This window comes from Hydra vulgaris, chromosome 13 (assembly GCF_038396675.1).
Source record: "Hydra vulgaris chromosome 13, alternate assembly HydraT2T_AEP".
Lineage (NCBI taxonomy): Eukaryota > Metazoa > Cnidaria > Hydrozoa > Anthoathecata > Hydridae > Hydra > Hydra vulgaris.
The window spans coordinates 22,790,707-22,815,371 of record NC_088932.1 but is presented as its reverse complement, the minus strand read 5'-3'; the positions used below and the strand labels follow the sequence as shown (position 1 = coordinate 22,815,371).

At 29.3% G+C, this 24,665-nt stretch overlaps 1 protein-coding gene across 2 annotated transcripts; it reads right to left on the bottom strand.

Moving 5' to 3' along the window:
* Positions 1 to 2,052: 2,052 nt before the first annotated feature.
* On the bottom strand, positions 2,053 to 6,074 carry LOC136089300 (uncharacterized). Of its 2 annotated transcripts, XM_065815239.1 has the most exons (4): positions 6,050 to 6,074; positions 5,470 to 5,608; positions 5,311 to 5,367; positions 2,053 to 5,175 (listed from the first exon to the last, which is right to left on the bottom strand). In XM_065815239.1, exons 2-4 carry the CDS (start codon positions 5,483 to 5,485, stop codon positions 2,501 to 2,503), a joined length of 2,748 nt encoding a protein of 915 aa, XP_065671311.1. In that variant the 5' UTR covers positions 5,486 to 5,608; positions 6,050 to 6,074; the 3' UTR covers positions 2,053 to 2,500. The 2 variants fall into 2 exon arrangements, with proteins under 2 accessions (XP_065671311.1, XP_065671310.1); XM_065815238.1 differs by lacking the exon at positions 6,050 to 6,074 and having other exon boundaries at positions 5,470 to 5,900.
* Positions 6,075 to 24,665: the final 18,591 nt, after the last annotated feature.

Genomic DNA, 24,665 nt, shown 5'->3' with positions numbered 1-24,665 from the left:
TCCAATAATGCCCTTTCTCTTTTAGTCAAGGTTCAAAAATGCATTGTAAACATAGTTGGACCTGCTCTTGCAGCCAACCTCCAACCATTATCACATCGTCGTAATGTTGCTTCTCTTTCTCTTTTCCTCTTTTCTACAAATACTATAATGGGCACTGCTCTAAAGAGCTAGCGTCTCTTGTGCCATCTACTGAAATTCATTCTCATGTTACTCGCCATTCAATTAAGTCTTATCCTTTTATTGTGACTGAAATTGTAATAAAGTTGCAAAGACAAATATATTTCGAAAAAAAATCAAAAAGAAAAGAGAAATGTTGTTAACAAAACCTCAGATTAGAGGGTGACACAAGTTTATTAACAAAAATTAAAAATAAAAATAATTATAGAATACCAAGACCTGCCGCTGTAGCCAACCATTGTCGCACTGTCATAGTGTTGCTTCTCTTACTCTTTTCTACAAATACTATAAAGGGTGATGTTTTAAGGAGCTAGTGTCTCTTATGCCATCTGCTAAAATTCATTCTTTTATTACTTATCATTCAATTAGGTCTCATCCTTTTACTGTGACTGTCCCTAAGTGCTACAAAAATTCTTATTTGTGTGAGTAATCATTCAGCATCATTTTACTGTATATGTTCCTTCATGGTCTAAAAACTTTTTTTTTCTTTAACAAAACATAAATATACATATAATGACTTACGCGTGCATGAATGCTGTACCAGAGAACACAGACATACATACAATTCCAACAGAACATAGACATACATATAATGACTTACAGGTACATAAACAGAAACTTACATATATTGACTTACGGGTGCGTCAACACCGCTCCAGAGGTCCAACAGAACACAAACATACACATAATGACTAACCGGTACATAAACACATACATACATATAGTGACTTACGGGTGCGTCAACACCGCTCCAGAGGTCCAACAGGACACCAACATACACATAATGACTGACGGGTACATAAACACATACATACATATAGTGACTTACGGGTGCGTCAACACCGCTCCAGAGGTCCAACAGAACACAAACATACACATAATGACAAACCGGTACATAAACACAAACATACATATAGTGACTTACGGGTGCGTAACACCGCTCCAGACGTCCAACAGAACACAAACATATACAAAATGACTGACGGGTACATAAACACAAACATACATATATTGACTTACGGGTGCGTCAACACCGCTCCAGAGGTCCAACAGAACACAAACATACACATAATGACTAACCGGTACATAAACACAAACATACATATAGTGACTTACGGGTGCGTCAACACCGCTCCAGAGGTCCAACAGAACACAAACATACACAAAATTACTGACGGGTACATAAACACAAACATACATATAATGACTGACGGGTACATAAACACAAACATACATATAATGACTTACGGGTGCGTAAACACAAACATACAAATAATTACTAATCAGTAGATCAACACAGCTGTAGAGGTGAACAGAAGACAGGTATTCATATTATGACTTGTAGATGCACCTACAAAAATATACATATAATGACTCACAAATACCTAAACACAAGGATAGATATATTAATGGTATATCAGCGCAAAAACAGAAAGCATAACTTACCAGTATGTTGTCATGGCTGCAGAGGTCCAACAGAAATCAAATATACATGTAAAGAATTGTGGGTGCGCAAAAACTGCTCCAGATGACGAAACAGATTACAAACATAAAGACATTAAATTGAATAATAATAATAGCAAACATAAATGCAATAAATTGAAGTTGAATTAGCATTGCGTCAAAAACAATATTAACAACATTTTTGTTTTTTTCGAATTTCGCACACCACATAACCATCAGCCTTTCCCTCTATCACAACACATTTCATCCTCCACTCTTTGACTAACTCAATATCGTATTTATCCTCAAATCCGTCATATAGTATCTCAAACTCGCATTCATCATCGAATTCATTGTCGTCTAAAACACTTACTACGAGCCCTGAATACCATACATCCTTCCCACCTTCATCTACCATTTTATGTTTAATTCTTTTTCCTAAAAACTTTGGAACCCCTCCCTTTGATGCGCCTGCTCTTATTATTTTTCTAGTTTCTATTAATAATCTAGTGTCACCCTCTAATCTGACCTTTTTTTTTAATGTTAACAACATTTCTTGTCTTTCATTATTCTGTCTGATGACTGAACATTTTATTGTATTTGCTCGTTGTTCTGGAGCATCTTTTAAAAACTTAAAAATTGATAGCAGGTTTGTTTTTAACGCCTCTATACCAAATTTTTTGTAATTTTCACCTTTTACCTTTTCTCCTAACTGTAGCCACTTTTCTGGAAATTTTTGCTGTAGTACTTTTTTTTGAAATTTAATTTGTCTTTGCAACTTCATTACAATTTCATTTTCAGTACCTAAGATTTGCTCAAAATCCTCTTTACACAAAATTAAACCACCATCCTTCCCAATTTCTGTTGTCAAAAACTCTTTTTATTCGCTTGCCTTTTGCTCCTTTATTTCCTTTTCTAAGTTGCGCTTGTCCATCTCATCGATTTTGTACTGCAATATATTTGCTTTTTTTTCTCTGTACTTTCTGATATATCCTTTTCTATTTCGCCTTGCTAGTAAAACTAGCCTTGCCAATTCTTCCTGGGATTTCCCATATATCCAATCAGCTGTTTTGTTGTTGTTAAACATGATGACACCAGCTGCAGCTACTGTTGTCATGTTAGGTTTCATTTTTAACCTGCGGTCATAAGAAGCAAAGTCACGTTCAGACACAATGTTAGTACGCGGACAGTTTTGAGTTTCCTCAAGGACATTAACATCTGGATTGTGATATTTCCCTCCAGGCAATTGGTCTTTTAACTGACTCTGGATCATAACTGAACACGAACAACATATAACTTCAAGACATTCTTGTGTTAAGGCATCCAAAAGTGGGTCATTACAGTTAAAAAACAAACAATCAAACAATTCATCCTTAATGAGATATTTGACATCAAAAAATGTAGAACCACTTAACATTATTGATGCATCAGAAGAACAACAAACAAAATAATTAAACATTTGCGACCAAACGGTATTTAAAGAAAAAATATGACCTTCCTCTTCAATAATACGAAAAAGAGGTCCTGATATCAGTTTATTAAAAATTCCCAGAGCTCTGGTTGAAGCATGAAAAATTATGTTGTCAATATCATGCCTAATTGATTCATGAAGAAAATTTGAACCATCAAGATTAAAAACAAATTCTTTAAGATGATCTTTATGAAAATACGTTGCTCCACCAAGTAAAAATATAATGTTAAACCGATGATGCAGAAATGAAACCATAAAATTTTTTGAAAACTTTTTACGCAAAAATGCCCTCCATTCATCAGCTTTCCCGTTCCGTTGATCGCCATGTCTATAGCTTGTAAGTTTTGAAAGTTCATACAAAATATCAAAGGTACGTGAGTTTTGAGAATTTATAAAACCACCATGAACACTACCTTCCTGCTCAACCACTTTTTCCCATTCTATGATTGCTTTTTCTGCATATATTCCTAAATTATGGATAACATGTAAGCCACAAAAAACATGATGCATTTGAGAAATTTTTAATTTTTCATTTAAAGGAAGTAGTTCATAGTTTTCAACAACAAAAGGCAAAATTGCTTCTCTCCAATGTTTAAATTGGATAAAAAAACTTGAATTAACTATGGTGCGATCTGTCATCAAAGATTTGAACGAAAAAATAAGCTTCCGAAGATCATCCTCATAGTTTTCTTTTTCAGGAGAAAATATCTGAGACATATCAGTAAGTAAATTTTTTAACTCTCCAAAATAAGATTGTGCCTCGCCTGAAAACATATCTTCTATCCCAAACGTGTAGCTTCCAGATGACGTTGTGACTTGAAAACTACCAATCTCTCTAAAATTATACTTTGTGCCATCTGTATGAAGAACATTGTGTGTACTATCCAATATAGCCTCTCTAACCTGTGCTTTTGATAAAAGGTTCATTTCACTAAAAAATTCAGCAGCCAAAGATTTTTTTGGAAGTGTGCCACATGAAACTCCAGCCATTTTTTGTAGTACAGTTCTGATAACTGATTTAACATTGTTAACAGAAACATTTTTACTTAAAAGGTCATAATATACAGAGCGAATTTCATCATTATATCTACCTCCTTCAAAAACATCAATTTCATTTTTTTCAAAAAAGTTAACTCTTTCCTTCAGCTCTTCTGAAAGATTTTCAAAGTAATTTAAACTCTCCTTTAAGATTGAATCATTCGCTTCATCAGATGTTTTCAAAACAGTGTTTTCAATTTTTTTCTTAAAATACCATGCCTTTTGTCTATCTGATTGTGAACGCTTTCTAGCCAAATCAATTTCTTTTTCTAATCTAAAATTTTTTTGCCACGATTGGTTAATCCTACAATCCTTTCTAACTTCTCTTTTGTTGACATTTCTGACATTATATTTTGACAAGATTGCTTGATATTTTCTTTTATATTCATTGCATCTTTTATTAATTTGTCTGTTTTGTAATTTAAGATAATTAATTCTCTGTTTGTATTTTTTTATTTGATAGGCCAAATCACCTGATAATATAGGTAGTTTTTTATCTGAATTGGAAACTGGCAGATTCACTTCATTAACTTGCGCTTCAAGAAGAAAATTTTCAGAATCATTTCCTAAAGGGGTGTATACAATAGAGTTTGGGGTAACAGAACACAAAAAATCATCATTAGCAATTTGCAAGTTCAAATCAGAAGATACAGAAACAGTAATTTGATTTGGAACAATTACACTATTGTGGATAGAAGTTGGGGTAGAACAAGCATCAGAAGGTGACAAACCAACAACATCCGGAAAAGCACCAATAAAAGATAAAGCAGAGCTTAAAAAATACTTTCTTAAATCAAAATTTTTGGCACGATTTACTTTTGCAATAAAATCTTTTGACTTTTGAAGGCACTTGATCAGCATAACTCTAGATATAGGGTATTTAAACAAGGATGTAAAAAATACTGAAAGATTTGGCCATGTCAAGTTAAATTTATCTTTTTCTTTACAAATTTGTAAAAAATGGCGATTGGTTAAAACCAAATCTGGATTTTTGAGGGATACAATGCCTCCATTAATATTAAGATAATCCATAACAGTGTCAGATACTAAAATTAAAATTAAACTTAATTTAAGTGACATAAAGAAAAATTAGGGGTGGATTATTTTGGTTTTAATAAATTGAATTAATAAAATGAAAAAAATTTGTACTACAGTATTCCTAATTTATAATTTTGACTTACTTTCTTGACTTATAGATGGAGCAACCATTTTGGTGAGACTATTGTTAATGTCAACACCTAAAAAAAAGGAATTAAAATAATTATTTCAAGAGTTCATAGTATTTAATCAACAAACAAATAGAGGCAAATAAATATAAAAAGATATAAAGAATTTCTTACACAACTCCATTTTCATAAGCTTTTGTTGAATACTATTTTCAGGTTTTTGTTTTGAAAAAACAGTTTAAATAAGAGCAACCTGTAGTTAAAATAGTAAAAATCAAGATTTTAACTTTCTTGAAGAATGCAGACCTTTTACCTGGGAAAAAGGAAAAGATGTATTTTCATTTGATTAAAATTTTAAGAATTATACTTTCACTTTCAATTTAATTTTCATAATCTAACCAAAACAAACGCAAAAATCAAAACAGATAACGTCATTAAATACGCGAACAAAAGCATATATATATACACATAATTTATATATGCAAATCCTAAGTACCAATTCTTTAGGTAAACTTAAGTAAATACTTGTTTTAAATAGAGGAAAGGCTAAACTTGCAATTTCCACCTGGACGTTTTTCAAAAACACTTTTTTTTTTATATAAATCAACCTTGAAGTTTTTAAACGCTGAGAACTAAAATTTTTTGTATAAATGTTAAAAAACGTCCAGATTCCATTAGATTCCCCGTCCTTTTCTTAATAAATATGGAAAGTATCATAAAAATTAGATGTGTTTAAGATCTTAGGAATCCTTACCTTCAAAAGCTTCTTTTTAAAAAAACGTTCCCGCGCCAAGTTTTTTTATGAAAAGTGGTCTCAAGATATGGGTAATATATAAATGAAGCCATACAAAGCTTAATACTTTCTATATACGGTTGCAAAGATATTGAGTAACACTAACTGACGCAAAAAACCTCAAGGCGCTGGCTTAACCATACAAAAAGATATAACAGAGCAAAGTTTATAAAAATTACGTGTTTTTTGTCAAACGTCAAATGTTTTTTGTTAAGCCGTGGAATCGCTAACCCAGAGACAAACCACCAGCTACTTTTACTTTTCCATCTTGATGACGTTGTAATGTTTTTTTATTAATACTAAATTCTGATGCAACATTTTTTAGACTGCAGACCATCTTTATTACATCTAATGCTGACTTTATTCTATCATTTGTTGCACCTCTCTGTGTTTTTCGCATATAATTTCTCACCATTATTTGTAATATTGAAATATGTATCTAAAGAAATATTAAAACCTTAAAATTTTAATTATATAAACATACAAATACATACACAGTATTATATAATTATTCAATACATTATTATTTTATACATTACATAACATCTAATAATTAACTCTCTTTGAGTTAAATAAGAACTTACTAAAGTTACATGTACATACAAAATTACTCAAGATTATTAACAATAACACAATGTTGCAGTTATTAATATGATGTCGCATGCTAAACACAGCTCTTTTTAGTAAAAATTGTATTATGCGCATGTAATAATGTATGAAGTTGTATTAATACAACTTCATTCAGGCTGAATGATTCAGCTGAATGCATATTTGTAAAAGTTTTACAAATATGTATTGAATTGCAGCAATAGCATGTGATACAGCTTCATTTTACTTAATATATTTAAAATTATTTTAAAAAGCTATTTATAAATATGTATAATAGTTATCAACATATAAACCAACATATAAACATTGTCAATAACTAAATTAATAAACGTTTTTATGTTCTAAACACACTTTAAAAATGGTAGAAATTCCGTAAAACCACGACGCAAGAAGCCCTTTGAGGGCATCTTACCCCACGTTACCGAGGATATCTTGCCTCATCTGTAGTGAATGCAAGTTTAATACAAATAAAATTAATTTTATTGCTAATTTATAAAATTTCTTGACTATATATTATTGTGGGATAAATTCTCTATAAAACAACACATTTCTTACCTTAATCGCATAAGTATTGCGAATCCAATAAACATTCAAAATTAGAAGCAACTTACTAACATAATACTCCAAAAAGTAATAAACCGATTTAAACCTCACCTACCAGCAATATTAAAACATTTTTTATTCCACGATATTGTTTTAACTTTATGAATAGTATTATAGAGGGATAAAACATTACCATTCTATGATGCTCTCACATATGCAAAAAGACTTCTTGCCCCACGGGTCATCTTGCCCCCACCCTACCCTATCAAATATATATTCTCGTCGGCTAACGCAAGACAAAAAGATTTTAAATAGAATATTGTATGAATTTATATAAACATTTCCGTTGATACCGTCGAATCCTATTGCTTTATTTGGTTTAATCGTTTTGAAAGCAGCTTCAAATTACTTATAGGATATTTTAATGCAATTAAGATTTGTTGTTTTTTGAGGTAAAAATTCTAAAGAATTACCAGTATATGAAATAGTTTTTGCTAAGTTAGGCCCTGCTAAAATAAAATGCTATTTAATTCAACTGCAATATCGCTTGAGGCATATAAAATTTTATCATTAACTTTAATACCGTTAGGCAGAGAGCCTGATTTAGTTTTAGCTTCATCAGTGATTTCTCTTAAAACTTACCAAGTGCGTTTTGAGTTGTTTTGTTTTTTTTCAAGTAAGTCAAGATAGTATTTTTTTTAAATTTTTTCTTTGTCTTTCAAATTCTCAAGCATAATTTTTGTAAATGGTTTTATTTTCAACTGATTTGGATTTCATGTACTTAATATATAATTTTTGTTTAATTGTGGAAGATTTTCTTAGTACATCGGTTGTCCATGAACATGTTATTTTTTTAAGCTTTTGGTTTATTTCAATTTTAGGAAAATTTGCGTCATAAATATCATAGAATATTAAAAAAAAATTGCTATAAACTAAGTTGGCGTCCTGAAATTGATCAATATGGTGTCAATGAGGCATTGATAATTTTTCATTAAATGATGCTAAATTTGCTTTGCTATAAATGCGTTTACAAAAGCTTTTTTTTTATCTAGCGTTAATTTAGTATCAGTATTTATGGAGAATAAAATCGGAAAATGATCTATGATATCGCATTTAATGATTCCTTTTTTAAGAGAAACGCTCCGTTTTTAAATAAGTCATTGTAAAACTCTTGAATGTTGTATTTGACGTGATACTGTAAACAATCAAAATTAAATCACCAATTAAATAGTTTAATTTCATTTTGTGGTTACTTTTTTTAAAAATAATTTTTTTTTGGTTTTGGTTACGGTTTCAATTACGGTTCTACTAAACCGAAATTAACTAGCTAATTGTAATAAAAACGTTTTTAAAAACTCTCTGGGAAAAAGTTTTTGAATACTCTTTAAATTACTTAGATATGCATTATAAGGCTCTTAAAATAATTTTTTTTTATAAAGATAGATATTAAAATTTTAGTTTGAATTATTATTAAAATTGTAATTGAACAACATTTTGAAGAATGCCAAGGCCAAGGATTTAGAATCACTTTGATGAAGAGGTCAGTACTATACCTGATGAAGAGCGACTTGTTACTGCAAAATGCAAGTATTGTTTTGCAATTTGCAAGTTGACGGACAGAAACACATCTGGCATGATATCACATTTGACAAGGAAGCATCCTGTTCAGTTTGCAGCCCTGGAGAAAAAGTGCCACGCTCCTTTTGATGAGTTAGAACAGGTGCAATAAAGTTTAGAAACGTTTTTACTTTTTTAATTTAAATATTAACTTTTATTTTCATATGTGTTAGTTATTATCACTATTACAATACCAAAATTTAACAAGATTTAACAATAAATATCAATAACTTTCAATAAATGCTGATGAAAGTTTCAATATTAGATATTTTATCAGGTTTCATATTAATTTTTAGACCTACAATGAAGACGAGGCTTATAAGCAGGTCCGAGATGATAAGACGCCATCAGTGTTGGGCAGTAAAGTTAAACAAGGAAGACTTTCCGGACCATCAGCAGAAAAGGCCAAAATCTAAAGCATTGGATCAAATACAAGCCACAAGACTGTGAACAGCTTAGAGGAGACATTGAAATTGTCAAGTTTTTGGCCCGTTTAAATTTGGCATTCTCTTTGGTTAACATGAAGCTTTTAAAGATTTTGTTCATTACTGGAACTCAAAAATTAATGTGAAGGCTGCAACAACATACTCCCGGTTGAAGTGTGCAAAATTTTAATTGTGTTAAATAAATTTTATTTTGGGGTGGGAGTCAATTCAGTGGGAGTTCCAAGAGAACTAAATTTTTTAAGACCAATCCACACCATTTCTTTTTTGGTTTTTATAGTAGGTAACCAAATTGATATGTAACGAGAAATACCAATAATAACTAACTTTTTATTTTTATTTTAGGTTGCCGTTGTAGTACAAAAATGTGAAAATCTGTGTGGATGACAATCTAAAGGAGGATTGCCAAAGACCGCTGGATCTGCAATCTCGACTGACCTCTGGCAAAGCAGAAACAATTATGCATACCAAGCCAGTACATTGCACTATGTGAGTGAAGACTTCCGGTTAAAGATGTTTTTGATTGGAGTTTTTCCGTTTTCCGGACAACATACAGCTGAAGCCATTGCTCTTCGTCTATGTATGCTTTAGTATTTTATTTTTATTAGGTCAAAATTTCTGTAAATTAAGTTAACCGTTTGAATTATTTAGATAACTTTTTGTTACAAAATACCAAAACCCATCATTTAGTTTAAAATTAATGGCATAAACTAATACTTTTATTTATATCTAAAATAACAACAAAAGTATTAGTTTGTATTTTAAAATATCAAAAAGCAAACAACTAATTTTACTTTGCTTTTTAGGAATGTCTCAGAGTTGGCCGAAAATAATGGAGTTGTGTGTGTCCATGGTTCAGCCGCTAATATAAAGGCGGCAATTAACAAGTGCAATTTTGTAGATGCATTTTGTGTGCTGATCATCTTTTGAATTTGGGAGTTTAAGCAATTGTCAAAGAAACAAAAGGTTTTGACAATTTGGATCTTCACGAAGCAATCCAAAGAGCAACTGAATTAAGTTCAAGATGCCACAAGTCATCTTTGCCTGAGCAAAGATTTAAAAAAGAGGTAACTAGATTTTAGTTTAACATCCTTTTTGAGAGTTGCTGAGATTTCAGAATGTTTCTTCTCTGGCAAAGAAGTAAGCATTCACCTCGCTATCTCAAACATTTACACACTGAGGCACAAATGCCTGGATTTCATCAAGGCTGGTGGGGCATTACCAACAGCACAAAAATTGTTTCACCAAAAATTGGTGGAAAACTTGGATGTTCATTTTCCGGAAACTGGTTGTCAAAACCTTTTTTACTTTACAAGTTGCCAACTTGCTTAACCTCTTGTACAAGGGAAGAACTCTGAAAAAACTTTGTGAATTTGTTGAAGCCTATGAGGCACTGATTACTCAATCCCATGCTTATCAGGAATGGATTGCTGCAACAAGATTATTTAACGAACGGTTACATTCTGAAATCCAAGGTCATGTTTCTAAAAATGATCCTTTCTATAATGTTGAAATGGAAGAAACTCCTGGAAAATATTTCAAAAACTCCCAGGGATTGTGGACGTGCTGGAATTTTGTCACATTGTCACTGAATGGAAAATATTTCAAAAACTCCCAGGGGTTGTGGACGTGCTGGAATTTTGGAGAACAAATATGTACAAATTTCCTCTCCTTGCTCAAGCTGCCTAAAAATTGCTAAGTGTACCTGCTTCCTCAGCATCTTCAGAAAGAGCCTTTAGTGCCAGTGGTGGAATCGTCTCTTATAAAAGAACGAAATTGCAGCCTGAACAAGTTGAAAAATTGTTGTACATTCAGCAAAGCTACCCTAAGATCCAGATCAAAAGATAGTTTCTAACCAGTCAGGATGAAAAGAAGAATTGTTTGAAGAGGCTTCTACCAATGACTCTGAGAATTCAGCTGCTTCAAGTCAGGGACCTTCTACTTCAACTCTTACATCAGCAGTTGAAATGGATGACTAACTTAAATTGGTTAATTGCTTATGTGGCGTCATTAGTCTATTTCACTGCTTAGAGTTTATAAAATTTACCATATAGTGATTTAGTGATTTCAATAAACCTTGTCTTTGAGATTAAATTTTAATATTTTTCTTATATTAAGTCACAAGCACGAACCTTAACATGTTAAACATGTCAAGCCAACAATTTATCAAGTAAAACATTGTTATTTTTTGTTTTAAGTTTTTTTTTGCTTCAGCTTAAGTCTTAAATAAATTAAAAAATCAAAATTACAAATAAAGTTTTGTTTATTTCTATTTTTACATTAAATAGTGCACTTGTCAGTAATTTTATTAAAGTTATTTAGGTTTTTAAAAAAAATATTTTTTCATATCGGTTCATTACGATATTACTATCGATATTACTATACGACTATTACTATCGATATTACTATACGACTATACGATATTACTATCGATATTACTATACGACTATACATTACTTACATTAATATACGATATTAATATCGGTTCATTACGATATTACTATCGATATTACTATACGACTATTACTATCGATATTACTATACGACTATACGATATTACTATCGATATTACTATACGACTATACATTACTTACATTAATATACGATATTAATATCGGTTCATTACGATATTACTTTTTCCGACTAAAAAAATTACTTTTTTAGTCGGAAAAAGTAATATCGTAATGAACCGATAAGTATCGTTATCGCTTGAGTTAGGATATGAGTTACGATATTTTTGGTAACTGAACGATAAATATCGTAATGAATCGATAAGTATCGTTATCGCTTGAGTTAGGATATGAGTTACGATATTTTTGTTAACTGAACTATAAATATCGTAATGAATCGATAAATATCGAAACTTTATCGTGCAAATTTTTTGGTTACGATATTATCGTAATATAAAAAAACTTACGATACGCACATTCCGATATCTTATCGTATCGTATCGTAATAAGAAAAGTTTCGAGATGTAGACTCTTACTAAATACCTAAAAATCAGGATTTAAATCATGCTCATTCAGTTCAGGAAACAATTTTTCACATGTAAGCCGAGAATTTTTCTTAAGCTTGAGTTTAATTGGATAACATTTAAATTATTATTAAAACCATTTTTGCCTTGAATACAAGCAAACAGCAGAGACATTTAGTCAACACATACTTAAACGAACTTTCCAATCTTGATAGCAAATAAAATTAAAAATCTCTTATACTTGTTGCAAAGGCATTGAAACCAATAACAAATATTTTTCTTCTATGTTTAAGAATTTTAGACCCATCCCAGTAAACATTGAACAGTTGGTAAGTAGTTGTCCCGACCCTAATAACCAACTATTAGCTACAGATGGGCCAACAGCCGGCTATTTAGTTGGTACCGTGAAAAAAACGTAACGCTTTTACCAACACTTAGCCAACTGTTTTAATAATTGTTAGTACCATTAACTGCCCAACAGTAATAAAACTGTTGGCTATCAGTTGGTATCATTACCGGCCCAACTATATGATTTTTTTCGCAAAATTTTAAATTTGCTTTTGCATTTTAATTAAAAGTGCAGATTTTATACAACTACCTTTACAACTTGACGTGATGGGGTAAAAATGAGTTGCATATTTGAAATCAAAAGAGAAATGCTATACAAAAAACAAACTGTTTGCTCGGCACCAGAAAAAAGTTTTTTTTCTGTTAGTCTGTGTAATAATACAGTAATAATCATTGTAATAACAACAGTAGTAATAACAACAACAACTACAATTATAATAATAACAGCAGTAATTTACAACAGTAACAAAAATAAAAAGCTAGCAGTTAGCAACCCCTTATACGGGTTATGAGTAATTATATCATTAATAACAAAAACACATTAATAACTTGATATATTATCTGAAAAATTAAATACAAATTTATCTATAAATAATATTTTAACTTTGACTCTCTATCAGCATGTCATTGTTTATAGTTAACGACATAAAGACCGCACGAACATCAGTTAAGTTCTTTTTAAAATCTGTCAAAACACAGGTACCAGAAAAAGAAAGTCAAGTAAAGCCTGCAAATACCTAAAAAAAAAAAATTACAACTTTTAATTAAAAAAGTATTATTTGCACTTCATTGTTAGTGGAATTAGGATAATAATATAGCAGAAAGTATGAAGAATAAAAAATTGCTGTAACAGCCTAGGTCTATTTAACACAAAATACAGTCACAATAGCGCACAGCATAAAATATTTGTAAACACACATTACTGTGTCTCCAGAGTAATTAAAAAAAAAAAGATTATAAAAAGGCTAGACAACACAATTTATAACACTGGCATAAAACACCACAACCTAATAAGATATTTTATCAAATAAAATACTTGGACTAAAAAGATTTTATTTATTACAATATTTGAACAATCGAGGGAAAATTATAGTTAAACAATTTGAACAATTATACCATAAAATAGCAAGCAACTCGTAAAATATTTCTTATAAAATGGTCATTATCAATTGTGATATTAAGAAATACGTAAGAGATCAGTAATTAGATAATTTTTTTTAATTCTCCCTCTCATCTAAGAGAGAAAGGGAGAGAAATAAAGTGTTTTCAAAGCAGCATGTTAAAAAAAGTAAAAAAACACGCAATAAATAGTAGTAACTGGTTTTATTATGTTACCAGTAAATAAAATTAGTTTTACCTTGATTTAATTTCAAGCATTTCTTAATTAACCTTCAGCTTCTCTCTAACTGTTGACTAATGATTAATAGAGTAAATTTCGCATTATATTAAATTTACAAAATTAAAACCATGTTTCAACAGTAAGCAAACTAACCAAGTGATGACAAAGACAACTAAAAAAAAAGAAAAGAACATAATTATGTTTAAAATTATAAAAAAATTTAAATTTAAAACTGTTATTAATTATTACTATAAATAGTAAAATTAATACTTTGCTCTGTTCTAAATTGTCTAAAGTAAAATTAAATTAACACTGCTTGACACTGTATTCTGGCAAGTAAGTTTTATGCTCACTGAGCAGCATTTCTTAGATTTCAACAACAATTAATTTCATCTTGCCTAGATCTATCTCTTTCACTTGACAACAACTATTTTCAAGTTGCCTTAATAAAATTTACATTAATAACTTCTTTTAGCCTAATATTATTCATTTCAATTTGACTATTATCATTGAACATATTACCAGTAATATTACTATTGTTACAACTGAATAATAAAAAAATGTAAAAGAATCTTACAAATTGTGATCTTTTCTAATCAAAGGCTATATTTAAACTTAAGATTTATTAAAATCTATATCTTTTTATGTGTATATTCATGTGTCGTTTAACAAAAATATTAAACAATATTTATTTTCATCAATTATTTTTAATTTAACAAAAAATCTAGACAACAATGCACAAAGTTATTTAAGTAAGTGATCAACAAATTATTGACTGTAATCTGTTGATCACTTTTGTGTCAACAAATTACAGTCAGTTTTCCATGTTAAATGCGTAAAATATATATCTAATATAAAATAAATCCAATATAAAATAAAAATAAAATAGTAAATTTACTCAAATCAGTACCAGTTATACTGTGTGAAGTGACTAAAAAATACTTCTGTTCTTTCCAATTGCACTAAAAAATGGCTTTCAGCTCTTTCCAAATGCACTAAAAAGTAAAACAAAACTTGCTTAGCTTAGTTGCCTAGTTCTTAAGAATCTAAAAACAAATAAGTAAAAAACAAATTACAAACAATTACTTACTTTTAAAAATTACTATATTTAAACAAATTAAATTAAACAAAGAACAACATCAATTCTACTTAAAGGCTAAGAAAAATTTTTCCGCTCAAATTTGCTAGCAGACCTTGCTTGTAAAACCATGAGAATAAGAAACATATTCAGAAAAGCCTAGAAACTACTTCAAAATGACATATGCAACATTGAAGTTTAAACGTTGACTGGACTAATTATTAGTAGATATTTTTCAATAAGTTCAAACAAATTTACAATACTTTATTCTTCTATATAACATAAATCCATCATATGATAAATCTGAAATGAAAAAATGTAACGAATAAGTAAATACAAAGAAAAACTTCATACATGAATCGAAAACTAATGTATCAATAGATTATTGTCAATAACAATAAGGGCATATATATATCATATATATATATATATATATAATATATATATATATATGTGTATATATATATATATACATATGTGTATATATATATATATATATATATATATATATATATATATATATATATATATATATATATACTATATATATATATATAATATATATATATATATATATATATATATATATATATATATATATATATATATATATATATATATATATACTATATATATATATATATATATATATATATATATATATATATATATATATATATATATATATATATATATATATTTACATATATCTAGTCGGCGTGACGTCACGCCGAATTGCGAAATAAATTAACCATCACGAATGGAGGGAAAACAAACACAAATATCAAATACAAAGTTACAAATGTTTTTTATGACAAAAAGATGCCAAGGAGTTGTTGTGTTGCAGGTTGCACAAATAATTGTAAAAAAAACAAAGAACTTAAACTTTATCGCATTCCTAAGAATGAAACGGTTAGAAGAAAATGGTTGAATGCAATAAATCGTGCTGCAGATAGCACTTCGTCGAGCAAACTGTGGTCTCCTATCTCTTCGAATTTTTATGTTTGTTCAGCACACTTTATTACTGGTAAACGGCATTTCTTAAACTTTTTGTTTTATACACTAAGTAAATTTCAATAAATACAACTTGTTTACAAATTTTAGGTAAAAGAGAACTCTTTGAGAAACATCCGGACTCAGTTCGTTCAGTTTTTAATACTGCAACAATAAGTTTTCCTCAAAGAAATGTCAATAGTAACATAATTAACAGAGTCAATAGGAGGATAAATAGACAAAGTAAATGTTATTGTCTGCTTCGAGTCACTTTTTTAAATTACTTTGACATTGATGAACTTTTCAATTTTCTTTCAGAAATAAGTGTTTCTGCATGCAAAAAATTAAAACTATTTGCTCAATCAATAAGTGACGAAGTTGAATTTGTTATCGAAAAAAGAGGATAATTAATGAAAGTAAGTGAATAAACGAATTATTTTATTTAGTTATTTATGATTTAAATTGTGGTATACAAACAACAATGATATTCATTGTCATTTATAATAGAGGTTGTAAAGGTTTTAAAACTTCTCCAGTAAATTTTCATAAAATACAGAAATTTATTTTATATTTAGCAGAAAATGATATCCAAGTTAGTACTGAAGGGTGTTTGCAACAATCTGATTTCATTGCTCTTGTATGTTCCAAAAATGTTTTAGAACAATCTTCCAGTTATAGTCATGGTATTAATTAATTTTTATTTAATTTTTTTTTCTTTTTGCATTTTGATTTGTTATATAGTTTTTTGAAAAATATTTTTCCAGACATTACTAAATCTTTACATAACAAAGTTAATTTAAACAATGTTCCAGCACTGTAAATAAACAAGGTATCAGTTACTTTTAACTTAAAATTAATTTATCATTTTTGATTTTTGATTTTGTTTACTGTTTGTTATTATCTTTTATTTGCAAAAATTGTAAAAAAAATTTGAATATTTTTCAGAATTCAGTGTTCCTTTATTTAATAAAGATGTTCCAGTCCAAGATTCTAGTAAGAATTATATAGAAGGTATTGATTATTTAAAAGTTATTTAAACACAATATAAGTATACAAAATATTTTATGTATTTTTTTCTATTTTAAAGAAAAGAGTGTTGCTGTAAACATAGATACTCAGCAAAGTTCAACCAATAGTCTTTTGAATTCGGAAATAAGTTTAATTGAGAAATCTGAAATTGACATTGGAAGACATGTGACAACTTTGGAAAGACAACAATTATATATGGAAATAAATAACCTTCGATTAGAAAGAGATTTATTTATGTCAAAGTGGATGTCAATAAAAGATAGTAACTGCAGTTTAGGAATAAATAAAATTCGAGCCCATACTGATAAGTGCATATGCTTACTGGAGTAAGTCTTCTAGTAAGAGAAAAGTTGTTGTGTTTCCTATGCAAAGGAGCTCAAGAAAATTTGTTAAAAAATTGGGTTCGGCAGATCAAATTGTTTTCTGCTTAGTAAAGTTAAGGCACAACATTAGCTTTGATATGTTATCATTTATGTTTGACTTTAAAAAAACTACTGCATTGGATAACTTTTGGAAATGGATTGACATTATGTATGTAAAATTAAAATTTTTAATAAAAATGCAAGATTGAGATCATATATATGAAACAATCCCTCCTGTTTTCAAGAAAAAATTCCCACGACTAACATCAATTATTGATTGTTTTGTGATTTTTGCGGAATCAATTGCATCTCTTATGGCAAGAGCACAATTTTACAGCCAGTATAAAAAACATTGTACGATTAAATGTCTTATCTCATGCACACCTCTTGGAGCAAATAATTTCAAAATGTTATGGCGAGAGAGCTTCAGATAATCAAATAACTCGAGAATCAGAGTTTACATTGAGCAAGTTTAATATGCCAGGTAATCAAATCTTATCAGATAGAGGCTTTACGTTAGAAGACGATTTTGTAGCTGGAAGTTGCTCTGTGTTAATTAATCCAGCCTTTACAAAGGGTAAAGCACAAATCTCTGCTTCAGAGGTAGAAACATCTCGTAAAATATCATCTGGCCTAATAACTCTTTCTATATGAAGGATTCATATAGAAAGAGTTATTGGGCTGTTAAAAAATCGTTCGAATAGGCAATACACCATTCTTCAAGGTGTATTGCCTATGCGAACTGTTAAAAGCATAACTGATGAAGCTACCTCAGTTACTCTTTCTAATTGTGACAAAATTGTAACAGTTTGTGCTGCTTTAAAAAACCTTGGGGAAGGAACATTCAAGTTTAGGCATATATTTTTGCAATATATTACTTTTTTAAAGCTTTTTCACTTACCGCTTACACAAAACTAAGAAATTTTTTAAAAAAAATTAGAAACAACTCGGTAAAAAGCAAAAGAGAAAAATATATTTCAGATTTTTTCCGGATATTTTACCCAAACATTTTTCCGGTTTTTTAAAATATGGTGTGGATGATCTATGTGTGTTTGGGCCCGGGCTGGTTTAAAGACTCATAAAAAAGAGGGAGCAAAAAAAAATAAGAGCAAAAGAATTGGTCTTTTGGTATTACATAGTACGTATTCGTATCCCGCATATAGATTAGTCGGGACGATCTAAGCAGAAGAAGGATTTTACTTGCATTTCTTAAAGATTTTTCCAATTTTAATTTTTTAAATATTTTTTTACGGAAAATAGGTTTGTAGTTCGTAATTAAAAATGGACTACGCATAGCTTAGCTCCAGCCTTAGATTTTAACGTCTCTGTAAATAAGTAGTTTCACTAATTAAAAGGGATACTATAAAGTCCATTCTTGAATGTTATTTAAGGCAAATTTAGCTTCAAATAGGTTAGTCTGAAAACGAGCTTTTCAGACTAACCTATTGAAACTTTTTTTCGGTAAAAAAACTTGCGACATTTATGTTATGAATTTACACATGCCCTGAGTCAAATTTGTTTAATTTTTTTATTTAATTATCGTTTAAAATAAGCTTTACAGTGTTTTTTCAAAATATAAGTATAAAGGCAAAAAAATATCGACCGGAGCCAAAATAAAGTATAAAAGTAAATTTATAATTAAATGTAAAACTGCAAATTAGATTGTCTAATTTGCAGTTTTACATTTCTAGGTAAGGTAAAATAATGGTCATACCAATAAGCTATCTGCTTTCAATATAGTCTTAGCATAGCATTAGATATTTTTAGGTAAATGAATCCGCTAAAAATGTATAAAAATTTTTTGTAAATATTTCGAACGGTTTCGTCAAAAATGTAATAACCTGTTAACAAGATTTTTCAGTTAATTAATCGGTTCGTATAATTTCAGTAAAGGTGAACTTTAAGATTACACAGTTTTACGAAGCTTTATGTTTTAGAGAAGATTTTGCTTTCATTTTACATCTCACACTTAACATTTAGTTTGTCTAAAATAGATAAAAATCAGTTTGAAAAAATAATAAACTTGCGGAGAAATATAAACATAAAATACGATAAAGTCTTGTTTTAACGTAAAATACTGTTTAAAACAAAGAAAAAACATGAAATGACAGTTTTATAAAAGGAAACCTCTTGACCTAAAGTAAAAATATCGTCGTATTAATAACACCGGAAAAATTGTTTTAGTATCAACTTCTTTCTATCGATCAGATAATTAAACTCTTATACTGCATAATCTTCGCAATCTCAAAGATAATTAATCGAGATAATTAAAGCTAAACTGTAATAGTTTTTTTGATATTGAATCATATGCCTTTATATTTTTAAAAATATGTGGCTACGAAAATAGCCGTTATTCTAAAATTTGATAATCGTTGTTTCAGCAAAATGATGCTTTTTTCATTTCATTTCTCAGCATTCGCACTGGTCCATTACTGTGTTAGTTTCTAAAAAATATCTCAAAATTGAAATAGTAAAAAAGTTTTTTTGCTCGCTAAAAGTATAAAAAATATTCATTACTTTTTTATTTGCAGACTTTTTCTTGTATTTACAGCTATTGCAATACCATACATTCGATCTTGGCACTGATTTTAAAGATATACATTTAAGATGAAACCAGTTATCAAATAAATCACAGCCTACCATTGTATCGTCATTTTCTGATTTTTTAGATTTACAAATACAAAACACATTATCATCTTCGTTAATAGTTTTATTTGATATTAAGGTGGGCAACTTCACTCCTGATTCAACTTCTCTTGTTACTAATTCCCTCAAAATAAACATATTCCAAAAAATATCACATTTATTTAACACAGATTCGATAAAACTGCTGTCAGGTTCAATACGTAAAACTATAAACTTGCTGGGTGTCCATACCATAAAATCACAATAACTAACTCCAGTAACTCTCATTTCAAGCTGAACCTGGAAAAATATTATTGTGCTGTTTTTGTAAAAAATATTTCCCATCTGTATTTGCACTAACATAAAAAACATCTTTCATTATTTCTTCTTTTAAAGATTTATCTTTTAAAATAAAAGGACATTTAATTTCCAAAACAACATGCCCACAACAAGTGCAATAAACAGAATCATCAGGAGATATTGCATACCATGGTTTTTCATAGTCTATATAAAGTCCTAATTTTTCAACTTTCAAATTTTGATGGACAACAATTTCAGAAAGTGGCACAGAATTATGAGATTTATTGTGGTCTGAATAAATTTGTGCATATAAAGTCAATGAATTTTTTTCATTTTCTCGCCCCCAAACTATCGGAGGACCTTTTATTATTATATTCTTTTCAAAATATATATTTAAAATAAATGATTTAGGTGGTGTTTTAACTCTAGCATGATAAACTTGATACAAAGTAGAACCAGTTATTCGGCCTACTCGTACCTGATACCAAGAATCACACAATGATTAATTTCGAGTTGCTTCTTCAACATAGACGATGTCATCAGAATTGATTTTGAACCTTTTTTTCTCATCATAATAGGAACTTAACTGCTCTTTATCTAGAGATTTATAGTTTTCAATGAAAAATTTCTAAGAGATAGTGGCAATATTGCCACAACAGTTCTAGGTGAATAAATTCATCATCGTAATCTTTAAACAAATGAAGAGCAGTTGTTTTGGGCTGTACACTTTGCAAATCTGACAAAAACTCATTTTTTTCAATATTGGTTGGGGAAACAGGCATTTTCCTCATTTTATTTCTCTTAAGTTTTTCCTTAGCAGAATCAGAATATAAATTGATAGATGAAACTGGGGAACCAACAATATTTTTAATAAATGTTTGATTCCATTGACATGGTAAATCAGTTGGTGTGGACCATGTCATTCCAATGCGAACAACAGCTTCAATTTTGTATAACATTGCAGCTACATGTGAGCATGATTCACCAGGGCTGTTATAAAAAAAAATTAACTATAGTTGTAAATAAAACATGTTTAAACAATATCATTGCATTAAAGTAATTAAAAAAAAAGTTCACAAAACAAGAGTTTTTAAGTGTTAAATTATCTTACTCAAATGCTCAACAGACAATTACCCAGCCATACAATTACAGTGAGTAGTCACTACATTACCAAGTAAATCAACAACTATCCAAGGCTTATGATTAGGAGATGTGGTTCTATATGAAGGTCGAACATTACATTTTAAGATCATATCTTGACTTATTTTTATGTGAACAACAGTTTGTACCCAACCTTCTGGAAAGTACTTCCAAGCCTCAGATGACTTGTAGTTTTCCATAGCTTTTTGAGAAAAGATGTCTAAACAATGTTGAAACTTAAAAACAAGTGTAAGCAAACATAAATATTCACAAAGCAAAAACAAATATTCACAAAACAAACATAAATATTTACAACATCAGCCAATCAAACTAATAGATATTGGAATTAAATTGGCTTTTAAACAACTATTTAAAAATATTCCTTAGATGGAGTATTAATCATGTAATGATAAAGGTTATGATAACTTAAGAAGCCCATTGACTTGGGTCTTCAGTCCAAGAATCGACTGGATACTTATATGGACACTTGTTCAACCCTAAAACAAAAATGCTATGTTTTATCTTCCTTATTTTTTAACAAAAATGGTTTAAAAAGTAAAAGATTTATTTTTCGCAGATATCTTTCTGCTGCTTCTTTTGATAAACTTTCAAAATAATTAAAAGGCACTTCACGAGCGCTTTCTTATCTTTACGTATAACATAATAATTTGTTTTCCCTCATATCAATATGGTTACTTTTATTGCGCAATTAAGTCACGTGATTCCGAATATATATATATATATATATATATATATATATATATATATATATATATATATATATACATATACCTACAGAAATACACACGTAAACATATTACTATATACTCACATATACATTTTAGCTGTATTTTAACTTTTATTAATAGTTAATATAGAGCTAAAATGTCTAATACAAATACAACAATGGTGTCATCAAAAGATTAAATTAAAAACTCTAACAAATGTCAAAATTTATATCTAAATGTGTAACTAATGGATAAAAGTAAAATATTTGTACTTACCAGCGAAACGGTCATATTAAAAGGTGAAGTAGAGTTTGAATTTAAAAGTTTAATTAAAAGGTAAAAAAGCGTTTGAAAGATAAATTGCTTCAAATCAAGCTGTTTTCACTAAGACCATGCAACATTTAAATATAATAATTATTAATACATTTATAAAACTAACGGGAAACTTTTACGATTTAAAAACACGCGGTATACAGTTAGCCAACTATAGCCAATGCTGGCCCGTCAGTTGGACCAATTAAGCGTGTTTACTGGGATATTTATGTGTTAAGTTAGCAAGATATTGAATTGCTTTTTCAAAAATACTAAACCATTGGATTTTATCATTAAGAAAGAGAGGTTTTTTCAAATATTTGCAAAATGGACTTCTCAAATTAAATAAAACAAAAAGCGGATTCATTGTTCTTATAAAACCTAATGAGCTTTAAGTATCTTAAAAAGACAGATGGCCAGATAGCATTAAAAACTCAAAAGCATCTGCTACCGAATTTCTAAGTTTTTGTACAGCTATTTTCACATTCATTTTATGTCTCTGAAAACTAATATGCTTATTGCCGAGTTTATTAACAAACTTTAAGCCATGCTCCTTTTGCAAATTTTGCAGAACTGTATTGTGCTCCCACTTTACAAATCTATTTTGACTATCAATAAATACACCAAGCTCTTACAAAGCATTTTGTGCAATTGACAAAGATCAGGAATAAAATATATATTGTTATCACAATGTTAAATATTAAAATAAGTTTTAATATTTTCAACTTTATCAAATTAACAACCAAGGCTTTTCATTGCACTAAAATTGACAAAAGCTCTATCACAAGTTATGCTGTGAACTTCTATACCATGTTGAATACACAAATTAACTGCTTTAGTTATAAAACAAACTAAGTTTGTTGTTGAAATCTTTTCACACAGAATATAACCAATAGGACATTTTCAATTACCTCAAAGTCCAACAAGCATAATACAAGAGTCTCAGTAGCAATGCTATCTGAATCAAAAGCAGATATTTTGTTTCCATAATCTGAAAAGCCTTTATAGTTACCATTGCTTTGATTTTAGAAAAAATCTGACTTTATATGCATAGCATCAAAGATCAAGGCACAAACTTTATACGTTACATTTTCTGATCCCTTTTGTTTAAGAAAGAAAAAGCATCTTTGAAAAAACCAGGTGAACAATCAATAGGCGATGACCAATTCGCTAGAGAACTAATACAAAGAAAAGCAAACAATGATCTAATGATCTAACAAAATTATATGCACGAGGTGAACAAAAATAAAGCGTTAAACCAAATTTCTTCACTTCTTCTGAATATCTGTGACCTCTAAGACCTTTGCATTTATTCACTAATTCCGATTTAATCAAGTCACAAATAAGTTTAGAAAAGTTATTGTTAACAAGTTATGCTGCATCAGCTGATAAAAGTTTTTGATTCTCAAATTTTCTAACAATTTCTGTCATTGTGTTTATTTTCAATTCTTTCCTTCTTAGCTTCTGCTTAAGAGTTTGAACTTTTCGTATAAGTTTGACTTTGGATGGAGAGTCAACTTTATTATTTAGATTATCAATATTATCTACACTAGTACAAATATGATTGTTAGCGGAAGATGGAAACGAAAGAGACTTCTTTTTTTTTTAATGACAATGTCGAATATCTCAGCTACGTTAATAGAAATATGTTTTCTTTTGATGGTCTTTTTACAATCAATTATCTCCGGAAAATTAAATATAGATGGTGCAACAGACTTTAAACGAGGTTTATTCGCATTTTCATAATTATAATCTTTTTTATGAAAGTGAGCATTACATAAACACTACAGTATATAACTATGTTTTGTTGGAATTAATGAAGTTCGTTTTGTTGCCACAACCTATGTTTGACAAAGGTCGTTATTTTTTAAATGGAATTTAGGAAAGGATATTCCAATACCTTTAATAAAATGTGGTAAATAATAATTTACCGGCGTAAATGATTTTTTTCAATATTATAAAATTTTTTTAAAGTTACCGGCGATAAACTTTCTAGAGCCGAAACGTTTACAGTGGAAAAATGTTCCGTAGGAGCGACCTACGGAAATTTTATTGAATTTATTTATTTGTAATTTATTTATAGTTGACACATGGTTGTTACATTGATAGCTCTATAATTGACTTTTTCAGATAAAGC

What these genes read in the sequence shown, in the direction of transcription:
- LOC136089300 (XM_065815239.1), bottom strand. An exon ending in TCCATCTATAAGTCAAGAAA is followed by an intron (nt 5,176 to 5,310) that starts GTAAGTCAAAAT and finishes TTTTAATTTTAG; the next exon opens with TATCTGACACTGTTATGGAT.